The 11,837-nt window shown below is 43.2% G+C and overlaps 1 protein-coding gene across 1 annotated transcript; it reads left to right on the forward strand.

Annotated features, from left to right (window-relative positions):
• The first annotated feature begins 6,198 nt into the window (after nt 1-6,198).
• Nucleotides 6,199-10,896, forward strand: srek1ip1 (SREK1-interacting protein 1). The gene is made up of 5 exons (XM_085383008.1): nt 6,199-6,346; nt 8,488-8,535; nt 9,262-9,414; nt 9,673-9,748; nt 10,058-10,896. The coding sequence occupies exons 1-5, from the start codon at nt 6,334-6,336 to the stop codon at nt 10,293-10,295; spliced, it is 528 nt and encodes a 175-aa protein (XP_085239134.1). The 5' UTR covers nt 6,199-6,333; the 3' UTR covers nt 10,296-10,896.
• The last annotated feature ends 941 nt before the right edge of the window (nt 10,897-11,837 follow it).

The raw sequence follows: 11,837 nt of genomic DNA on the forward strand, positions 1-11,837 counted from the left end.
TGGTGATCATAGACGATCCGCATAGTGGCGGTGGCAGGCAGTAGCCTTCTTCAGTGCCTCCTGAGTCCGAGTCCAGACGTGGCAGCAGCACTGGAGATGGTGCTGGACGGAAGGCACAGCCAAATCAGCCTCTTCCTCAGGGAATAAGGGAGGCTGATAGCCTAGGGACACTTCAAATGGAGAGAGACCATTGGATGCAGAAATATGTGAATTGTGCGCATACTCTACCCATGGGAGATGTGCTGACCAGGTAGCCGGGTTATGGGAAACCACACAGCGGAGCATGGATTTTAGTTCTTGGTTGAGTCTCTCAGTCTGTCCATTGGTTTGAGGGTGGTAACCAGAACTGAGGTTGGCTTGTGCACCTAGGGCTGAGCAGAAAGTTTTCCAAACCTGGGATGTAAATTGAGGTCCCCTGTCAGAAGTGACTTCAGCAGGAATTCCGTGGAGTTTGAAGACGTGGTCAATCATCAGTCTTGCAGTTTCCGTGGCAGTGGGTAGTTTTTCCAGGGCAATGAAGTGAGCTGCTTTAGAAAACCTGTCAATCACAGAGAGTATTACTGTTTTACGGTTGATCTGATATCCTCGTGTTGGTGTTGTTCCCAGATCATCATACTAAATGTTGTTCCAGGATCAACATTGCAAGTGACCAATCAGAATGTTGTGACGTCATACTTTTGCGACTTCGGGAAAAACCGGCGTAAAACAAAAAACTGTACTAAAGCTGCGTGAAACCGCCTCTGTCCGCCGATCAACGGACCCTGACCCTAACCGTAACCCTTTAATAAACAGTAAGCAGAATTGATATTGTCCTTGCAACATTGGAATTTCATAAATGCACGAATGGCTTGGCGCGCAAAAGAATAACGTCACAACAATGTGATTGGTCACTTGCAATGTTGAACCTGGAACAACATTTTCATGATGGTCTGGGAACAACACCAACACGAGGATATCAGATCATCCCTGTTTTACCTGCTGACCTAGGCAGTCCAGTGACAAAGTCCAGGGAAATGCGGGACCAAGGATGGGAAGGTACAGCTAGAGGTTGTAGAAGACTGGAGGGTCGCTGATTTCTTGTTCCTGGCCCACACGTCACAGGCAGAGACGTATTCCCGCACATCACGCTCCAGAGTTGCCCACCAGAAGTGACGACGTAGTAGTGCGATGGTGCGGCCGATTCCAGGATGGCAGGAAAACCCGGAGGTATGTGCCCACTTAATTACAGCCAAACAGGCTGCTGTGTGAATGAAGCAGCGACCTGGAGGACATGTGCCAGGGTCTGGCTCGTCCTGTAATGCTCGCTGGATGGATTCCTCTATGACCCAGGATGAAGATGCCACGCGGCAGGAGGTAGGAGCTGGTTCAGTGGGTTCAGCGTCTGGGTCGTAAAGACGAGACATGGCATCGGCCTTGGTGTTCTTGGAACCTGGACGGAAGGAGATGGCAAACTTGAAGCGATCAAAGAACAGAGACCAACAGGCCTGCCGGGCGTTTAGACACTTGGCAGTTTTGAGATAAGTAAGGTTTTTATGATCTGTGAAGATGGTGAATGGGTGTTCAGCTCCTTCCAATAGGTGACGCCACTCTTCCAGGGCTAACTTAATAGCCAGCAACTCTGTCTCCTACATCATAGTTGCGTTCAGCTGATGAGAGTCGACGCGGGAAAAAAAAAAGCGCATGGGTGTAACTTGGCCTTGGGTCCTGAATGCTGTGAGAGGACAGCTCCGACACCAACATCGGACGAGTCAGCCTCCAGAACGAATGGCTTGGAGTGGTCTGGGTGACACAACACTGGAGCTGAGGTAAATAGTCGTTTGAGTCTACTGAATGCTGCCTCAGATTCAGGTGTCCAGATGAACTGTCTTTTGGTGGATGTGAGTGTAGTGAGATGAGTGGCTACCTGGCTGTAGTTGTGAATAAACCTCCGGTAGAAATTGGCAAAGCCAAGGAAATGTTGTAGGTGCTTGCGTGACGTGGGCCACTCCAGAATTGGCTGGATCAGTCTTCACCTGCCCCCCTGCGAGTATATAGCCAAGAAAGGTGACGGATTGTGCACGAAACTCACATTTCTCGGCTTTGACATAAAGTCGGTTTTCCAGGAGACGTTGGAAGACTGCTCGGATGTGGACATGGTGTTCCTGGGGGGTTTTGAAAAAAATGAGTATGTCATCTAGATAAACAAAGACAAACCGGTTCAGGAAATCACGGAGCACATCGTTGACCAGGTTCTGAAAGACAGCGGGGGCATTGGTTAACCCAAACGGCATGACCAAATACTCAAAATGACCTAGGGGCGTATTGAAAGCCGTTTTCCATTGCAGAGATCCAGTTTGGAGATGTTGACTAGCCGGCTAGAGGGAAGCGGAGCACCAGGTAGAAGGTCGATAGCGCAGTCATAAGGTCCGTGAGGTGGCAATGATGATGCTTTGCGTTTACTGAAAACTTCTTGGAGGTCATGATACTCAGGTGGGACGAGGGTGAGGTCGACGGGATCTGTGTCTGAGGTGTTAGTGTCAGGGGAACCTGGCGGTAGGGCGGACGTGAGGCAGTGGACTAGATAAAAAAGGCTCCAATTAGCAATTTACTCCCAGACCAGTCTATGTGAGGGTTGTGTTTCTTTAGCCAGGGGTAGCCTAAGATGAGTGGTGAATCAGGAGAGGAGAAGGTGAACAAAGTAATGGCTTCACGGTGGTTTCCAGAGGTGACAAGGGTTACGGGGCCGGCCTGATGGGTTATCTGAGAGAATATTTGATTGTTCAATGCAGTAAAAGGGATGGGAGGATCAATTTTTTGGAGTGGCAACTGAAGGCGTCTAGCGATAGCTAAATCAATTAAATTTTGCTCTGCTCCAGAATCAACGAGAGCGTGGAGAGGGTGAGAAACCTGATCTAGACAAAGGGTGACTGGTAGAATTAACTGGGGTTTGGAACTGTAAGAGGATCCGCCCACCTGTATCCCTGAAATTACCGGCGGGCAGAGCCTTTTGGCCAAACCGGGCACTGTGCTAACCTATGCTCCACTGAGCCACAGTAAAAACATGCACCCGACCGAAGCCGTCGCTCTCTCTCCTCTGGTGTGAGACGAGAGCGGCCGATTTGCATAGGCTGAAGCTTAGCCACCAGATATGCTGAATCACTAGCAAAAGAACGGGGAGAATGTGTGAATGCGAGAGAACATTCTAGCAGAAAGGCAGTACAGCGACACTGCTCAGCGACGGAGTAAGGCTCGGGTTCTGGGAATGCAGCATCGCGGAAAACTGAGCCTGAAGGAGTGGCCTGAGCTGGGGAAGACTGGGGAGATTCTGCCACGGGTGCAGGAGACGCCGAGGACGGGTATGGAGTAGTGGAAAGAGCTGACTGAATTTCCTGCAGGGAAGCTAAGATCTTAGCCTGAGTCTATGGCTTGGCACCGGGTGTCGAGGGCCTGCAACGCTTGCTCATGAGCCCCTAAACTGGCTCCCTGCTTGGAGACTGTTGCACGTACTGGGTCTGCTGAGTCCATATTCTGGCAAGTTCATACTGTCACGGGACCGAGTGTTCTGTACTGAACAGGACTCAGGCACAGAAACCCAGAGCAGAGACAGCAGACGGTGTAACAATAATTTATTAGGTTTAATCGCTAGAAACGCAGCAAGGGCAAAAAACAACCAGATGTGGAGTTTGACATGGCGTGGCCTGGGAAACGTGGCTAGGGCGAGGGCTAGATGCAGAGTGGAGCTGAGCAAGGAACAGTCACACTGAAGAGAGAGGACAGTGGAGTTATGGAGGTAGTGGAGGTAGCTCTGAAGTGGTAAGTTGTAAGTATAGCAGTCCTTACTTGCAGTAGGGGACGCAGAGTGTTGAGAGGGGGGGTGATGAGAATTCAGGGAGCTGAGTGGCGTGGCAAGGCTGACCTGAGATGCAGGGTCTTCAGATGGAGTGTGATGGCAGGAGGGCAGGCAGGTGAGGCACAGAGTGATTTTCAAAATGATTGCTTGGTATCCTGAGTCTGGAGGCGGCACATGAGCCAAAGTGAATCCAGCAAATGGGTTGATGACAAACTGGTAGTGAATGAACATCATCGTGTGGCTTAAATCCCTCTGGCTTGATTGCCTGCAATAGGCTCCAGGTGTGCAGGAGCTGGAGGAGGTGGCCCTGCCCAGGGGCGGATCCCAGGTAGGTTCAGGAGCCTTATGGAAATTCCAGCCACCCACCGCAGACCATGACAGACCCAGGTAGTGTTACCCTCTTCCCTGGGGTGGAGAGAAGCAGACCGCTCCCGACTCCACAGCAGCAGGGAGGCCCCACATTCCAGACCCCAATCGGACAGCCAACTCCTCCTCCCAGCCCCCCCGCCCCAACAGGCAACAGAGAACGGGGTGTGTGAAGACTCCAAACCTCCCTCCGCCCACTCATATGTAGTGTTGATGCATGTGTGTTCCAAGGTGCATTTAAAACCCAGGAGGGCATGGAGCTACCTGCCAGAGAACAGCAGGTAAGCGCATAGCCCCTCCCGGTATACTTTCGATCCTATGTGTAATAGAGAAAACACATTCATCCCCATGGTGATTGTGTGTAAACTTTTGACCACAAGTGTAATCTTGTTTCCCCAAAAAGAATTCCCGTTTTATTATTGCAAAACATTTTCCAGTTTTAGTAGGAGAACTGGAGTACTACACACCTACAGTATATTGTGTTTTTCAGTGTAGAATTTCCTTGCCCTTCTCATCTTCAGTACTTGTTAAATTTGGTTCCTGGATTTAAAAGTCTTTCCAACGGGTTAATGTACATATTCAGCTCTCAATATTGCCTATTGTATGCATTTAGTGCTTATTTGTTAATGGCATACTTCAAAGTAACCCCCCCCCCCCACACACACACACACACACACACACACACACACACCACAGAAGCTATTTCTATGTATTCTATGTATGTATTTGTTAATTCAATCTGATGTGTAATCAACAAGGACCGGGGAATTTTTAGCCACAGCCCAGTTGAAAATAGTGTGAAGTTAAATGGGGCAAATTCATTTCCAGCTTTCCTGTACTCATTTTGGAAATCCTTAACTGCTTTTTGTGTTATTGTGTTATTGGCTCTCTTTCGACTGCGGTTTTCATTTGAGTTATTCTTGGAAACCTGTGCCTATAGAAGCTAAATCCAGGTGGTCAGAAATGCTAAATACTAACTAATTTGAGGTTGAAAATTACATAATAAGAAGTTGTTTTTAGAAGTCTCTAGAATCTGTTTTATTTCCTTTAGTTTATGATTAAGCTAATTGGACTTGGGTCATGCAGTTCATGGATCATAATTTCTGCTAGTTTTTACTGTAAATAACAACTAGCAGAACAAGTGTGAAGAAATTGAGTTCTTCACACAACAAGCTACAGGAAATATCTATGAAGCTCAATTCAAATGAGCCAATTTTTGTAGCAAAACTTAAAACAGACAGACAAAGTTACTGTAAGTAACAACAGTTTCAGTTTGGGGGCTCATTTCATAGTATTTTTTAGCATTTATAATTTTATTTTAGTTATATTATTTTCTTTAAATATCTTGCTTTTGTCTATATTTTCCAAATTAAAAAAAACTAATAATAATAAAAATGAGGTGCAAAAGTTCTTTGACTGGGCTGAACTTCAGAGCCGTGAGGCATCATATGTGTAGTTGAAAGGAACATCATTTCAATAGTAAACAAGGTAAATCACATAATTAAAACTAGCCCACGCTAAAGCATGTGGCATCATCAAAGATCAGGACTGAGATTGTTTTCGTGTATGTGCGTCCGTGCATTTGTGTCACAGCCACAGACATGATGATGAGAGCATGTCTGGGGGCCATGCATCTGTCAACATTTTCCATCTGCCAGTCCGACTCTAGCTGCCTGCAATTAACCCCTTACAAAAACCACAGCTGACTTTACTGGCAAAGCAGTCATGCATGGCACAAATATTTCAGGGTTTTTTTGTTATAGCGTCACCAGGGTCTGACAATGGCAGATTATTCATAGCTTATGTAAGTGTAAACATTGAAGACAATAGAACATTATATTTAGATTATTCACTTTTCTATATTTTTTCTTGTTTTTTTTCCACAAGAAATCCTTGTGAAAATATGTCACACAGTCTGCTGCTCCAACTCCTTTCCGTCGGGCGGCGATAATGCGCCACTAGTTTGGTTTCCTTGCCGTCAGTAAGAAAAAAATACACGAACATAAGCAGGGGGAACGCGGTAGTTTATAGAACAAGTGTTTCCTGTCGACGGTATTTGGTGTGAGGACGCTGTTGGCTGATTCGCGCTATAACAATACTAAGTTTTGCTGTTTGCGGGCTTTATTGTGGACACAGTGATGGCTGTACCAGGTGGGAATTATATTTCAAATGTGTAACTTACTTATCTTCGCAGTTTCTATTGTATTATTCATGTAGTTTTCGCTGGAATGATAAGAGCTGACAGGGTAACTAACGCATTGGTAACACAAAGTGGGGCTTACGTTTACGTTAGCTTAACGTATTTTAAGAACACAAACCCTTTGAAGTGAAGTCTGTGCAATGACTAACCCAGCGAGGAACTTGGCTACGTTTAGCACACGGGGCTACATTGCGGTTGATGTACAGAATAGCGTAAAGCACAGTACTTGTAAATGTCGAGATACTCCATGTAAACACTCATGGATTCGATTTTAGTACTTTTTGTTATGATTAGCTCTTGTAACTAGCATTAGGCTTATCTCATTTTTGGTTGAGTAGAGAGAGTAAAATAATAATAATAATAATAATAATAATAATAATAATAATAATATATCACACAACATATGCACTCAATTAGTAACTTTATTAGATACATCTGTTACCCTTGTTGCCTTTTAAAGTAAATAATCAATCAGCTAATCACGTAGCAATAACCTGGTGCATTTAGTCAGGTCGACATGGTTAAGGTGAGCTGCTGAAATTGCGCCGTGAGAACACCGGACTCCCCACAAATCGTTTTCAAACCCACCGCTGTCTTTCGCTACTCAGGTTAAATATATATGAGTCACTTAGATAACTTAAAATGTTATTGTTTGGCTTTTTTTTTTTAGTATTTTATTTGTTCCTGAGTAAATCAGTTTGTCTGAGATTAAAGTTACAGTTTTTGCACAGCTGAATAAACGTCAAGCAGACAGCTGATTATCAGAAGTGTGAGATGCTCCAGAATATACTCCAGTGTCCTGTTATAGTTTAGATAGCAAGGAGTTTATTAAACTTCACCGAAACAATCTGCAAATTTCATAAAAATTTAACAAACTATCATCTTGTCTTTACTTTTAGTGAGCACATACCTTAAACACTTAAAGCTGTAAGCTAATGATAGTTATATAAGAGCAGATGCTGCTGGTGCAATAAGCTGTAGTTTTACGTCTAATGGATGATGATCTGATTAGTCGACTAATCGCAAAAATAATCGGTGACTAGTCGACTATCAAAATAATCGTTTGTGGCAGCCCTAAGTGACAGTTCTGTGAGCAAAAATGCTTTATTAATGCCAGAGGTTAGAGGAGAATGGCCAGATGGTCTGGAGCTGATGGGAAAGCTGTTGCTGATGGGAAAGCAACAGCTTTCCCATCAGATGCTCTCCTGCATCAAGGTATGCAGGAGAGCATCTCTGAACGCACATGTGAACGTACACGTTGAACCTTGACGCAGATGAGCCCAGAGCACAAAACTGGACAATAGCTGATTTGAAAAAAATGTTGCCTGGTCTGATGTCACTTAAGCTGTCAGACGGTAGGAATAAAATTTGGCATAATCAACTTGAAAACATGGATCCACACTGCCCTGTATCAACAGTGCAGACTGCTTATGGTAGTGTTATGGTGTGGGCGATATTTCTTTTGTACAATTTGGGCCCCTTTGTAATGCAACAGCCTACCTGAATATCATTTCTAACCATATCCACCCCTTGATGACCACAGTGTACCTGCCTCCTGATAGCTGCTTCTAGCAGGAGAATGCACTACAACACTCAAATCATCTCAACCTAGTCTCTTGAAGATGAAAATGAGTTGACTGTTTTCAGATGGTCTCCATAGTCAGCTGATCTCAATCTAGTAGGGCACCATAGGGAGATTCACGGCACAAATGTTCAGCCGACAAGTCTGCAATAACTGTATGATGCTATCATGTCGATCTGGACCAAAACCACTGAGGAATGTTTGCAGCACCTTGTTGAAGCTCTGCCATACAGAATTAAGACAGGTCTGAAGGCACAACGCAGTCCAGCCCTGCACTAGCAAAGTGCACTTAATAAAGTAGCTGTGAGTGGATACCTACTGTATGTTTTGGGTGCTTAAAAAGCATAGTAGCGGGTCATTCTTTATCACCCTTTCACCACTTTATATAGAGCTCAACCAGTATGTTCATTTTATAAAGGCATATGTATTTAATTAGAAGTTTACATAATAATGTGAATATGAATGCATACTTGCATGAAAATCATTAAAAAGCTCTTAACGATCTTACAGGACCTAATAAGGACAACATCAGAGCTGGGTGCAAGAAATGTGGCTATCGTAAGTAAAACTAACCAACACGTTTCATTACAAGCTTCAGAGATGTGTGGATGTCATACTGTTATACTTGTACCCCCAATATTTACTCAGTGAAAATAGACTTTATTTTCATTATTTATGAGTTAGGACGGAGTCTGTTTTATGGTGCCTCTTACCCAGCCTTTGAGCCAGATTTATTTTGGAAATAAATTGTAATTAGGTTATTTATTTATTTACAACAAGAACACGGGTGCGGCACGGTGGTTAGCACTGCTGCCTCACAGCAAGAAGGTCCTGAGTTCAATTCCACCATCAGGCCGGGGTCTTTCTGTGTGGAGTTTGCATGTTCTCCCCGTGTTCGCGTGGGTTCTCTCCGGGTACTCCGGCTTCCTCCCACCGTCCAAAGACATGCAGCTTGTGGGGATAGGTTAATTGGATAATCTAAATTGCCACTAGGTGTGGATGTGCGAGTGAATGTGAGTGTGAATGGTTGTCTGTCCCTGTGTGTTGGCCCTGCGACAGACTGGCGACCTGTCCAGGGTGTACCCTGCCTCTCGCCCTATGACAGCTGGGATAGGCTCCAGCGCCCCCTGCGACCCTGAAAAGGAGAAGCGGATGGATGGATTTTTTTTTTTTTTTTTACTTATTTGCATGTCCTCTTATGAGTTTCAAGGTTGAGGTTCAGAGATGTTAATTAAAAAGTGTCCTCACCGCTCTTTACCGCTCTCTCTGACTTTCATCTTTCAGCGGGCCATTTAACATTTGAGTGCCGAAATTTTGTTAAAGTGGACCCTCATAAGGACATTGTTCTGGATGTGAGCAGCACTAGCAGCGAGGAGAGTGAAGATGATGAACCTCAGGTTCAACGCGGCGAGAAGCGAAGCGGCCAGCATCGAAAAGGTCAGAATTGATGCACCTGCCCTTGTTTTCTGTAAGCTTTTAAAATATGCAATTATTTACTGCAAGGCAATTTGCAATAAATACAGCAGTTTTACATAATTCAGCATCCAATCAATACAAGCTGGAGCCTGATTAAAATCAAAAGTGTGGATTTTTGCAATTGGACAGCAGTTATTTTATTAGTTCTTTATTTATATTTATTTATTTTTGATGAGGCCTCTTAGTTATGAGATTAAAGGTGCTGGTTTTGCATGGTAGGTTCCCATGACAGCGATGATGATAGAAAAAGAAGACGAAAACGGAAGAAGAGCAAAGACAGAAAGTCAAGAAAGAGGTAACCTAAATATTTTTGATGTCCCAGTCTACTTGTTTGCACATGTTTAATGTTCATATTATATGAGTTGATGTATTAAGATAGAGCTATGAGAGTGTTGTAACACACTTGTACTCCACTGCTGTCATCCTTGTATTTATTGTGCCTGAGTATTTACTTGCACTACTTGCATAAGTCAGACTCAGTATATATTTATTACCTTTGCAGTTTATTTGGCCGCTTTTCTGAAATGAAAGTGTGTTTACCTTCATAGATAAACTGAGTTATTTGATTTGTTTTTGTCTTTTAATACTTTTTGTATTTACTTAGATCTGATTCATCATCGAGCGACGAGGAGGAGCTTTCAAAAAAGAAAAAGAAGCGCAGCAGGTCGCGCTCTTCCTCTGATGTGGAGCGTAGAAAGAAGAAAAAGAAAATAAAAAGCCAAAAGAAGAAAAGCAAAAAGAACAAAAAAGAGCACGGGAAGCATCACAAAAAAAGAGAGAAGAAAAGGAAACACGAGTCTTCTTCCTCTTCCAGCTCAAGTGACTCCTCAGAAAGTGACTGAACCAAGTAACTTTGCAGCTTTTGGATGTCCAACATATTTATTCTGCAGCCCACAAAACGTAGTATTTAGTGGCAGTCATAAATAAGGCACCTCATCTTGTTGTATATAGGTGTTTCATTAGCGAGACGAAGAATTAAAATGTGAATTTGTGTTCTGTGGTGCCACCCAATGACACCTTATGCAAATTTAACAAACCTCACCCACGTTTTTTTGACGTGTTCAGGAAAACATGCACAAAACCAAGGATCATCCCCTGCTGTAGTTTCTCTTTGTTTTTTTTCAGGCTTTATGCAATGTCACAAGTGTCATTTGTGTTGTTTAAATGTATAGCTGTAGTCAGAAATCGTTACAGTAATGGAAGCTTTTAAGTCCAATCAAGAAACTTCAAATAGTTACTTTACAATAATTTTACTGTCTTACTGTAATGTGGTTGTCAGATTTGTCATCCACATCTTACTGAAAACCATCTGTATTTTAGAAGAGTTCATTCCAAACCATCACAAATATCAATTTTGCATACTTTACCCTTCCTATTGATAGAGCTTCATTTCATATTCACCATTTACTACTTCTGTTGTAATAAAATTTTATATTCGTATCAGTTTATGTGGAACTGTTTCCTGTTTTTGAAAAATGTCTTCTTTCGATATAACATTATGATGATGATGCTCACAAGAGATACAAGCCTGTTGCAGCTTGATTTTATTTTTTTAATCAAAAACATAGAGGGTACAGTACAGTCTTGTGGCAGGTAGAGGGCAGCAACATGCCTAAAATGTGAAATAACCCAGCTGAATTGCCAAAGCAGGGACGGTGATCAGTAATCTTTAAGATGTAAACTTTGATGCTGATATTTTGTTCTTGGTTTGGCAGGCTGCTTAATATCAAAATGTGAGAATTTTTCAGGAATAATTGTGAGTAATAAAACAAAAAATGCAAATGGATAAAAGGAAATTATATGAAACTAAGGTGGCAAATGACTTCTTCAATCTGACAAACGAGCATAGAGGGTTAAACAGATCACGCTTCATAGTTGTGTTTTGAAGTTTCAGAAAGTGAACTGAATCACCTCAAGTTACTGGCATCGTGTCTTCTGATGGTGTCAAGTGGATCCAGCCAAAAAGACTTGCTGACTCTTGCTTGATTTGCCAAATAATCCTGAAGTAGCTGAGTAACAACACTCCTTGGCAGGGCTCAGTGCAACAGGCACCCGTGTCAGTCTCACTCTGATGCGGTAAATGTTTAGAACACGGGTGTCAAACTCAGTTTACGTCGTGGGCCACATGCAGCCACCTTTGATCTCAAGTTTAAGTAAACATTTAATCCCTGAGAACTTCATGTTTTATATATCACACATATAATATAAGAAAAATAGCAATTTTGTCACAGTTTTTCTAAAGAAATGCTGCCCGCTGTGAAGAAGGAATTCAGTCAGCATGACTCTTTGGACTTAAACTGTAAGAATTAGTGTATAAAATTACAGCAAGTGTTCTTGTAAGTCATTTCCCAGACAGTCCTGTAATTATAAAACTGAAAGTTTTT

This window comes from Rhamphochromis longiceps, linkage group LG15, assembly GCF_057381845.1.
Source record: "Rhamphochromis longiceps isolate RC_006_pf linkage group LG15, R_longiceps_female_GT1.1, whole genome shotgun sequence".
Taxonomy (NCBI): domain Eukaryota; kingdom Metazoa; phylum Chordata; class Actinopteri; order Cichliformes; family Cichlidae; genus Rhamphochromis; species Rhamphochromis longiceps.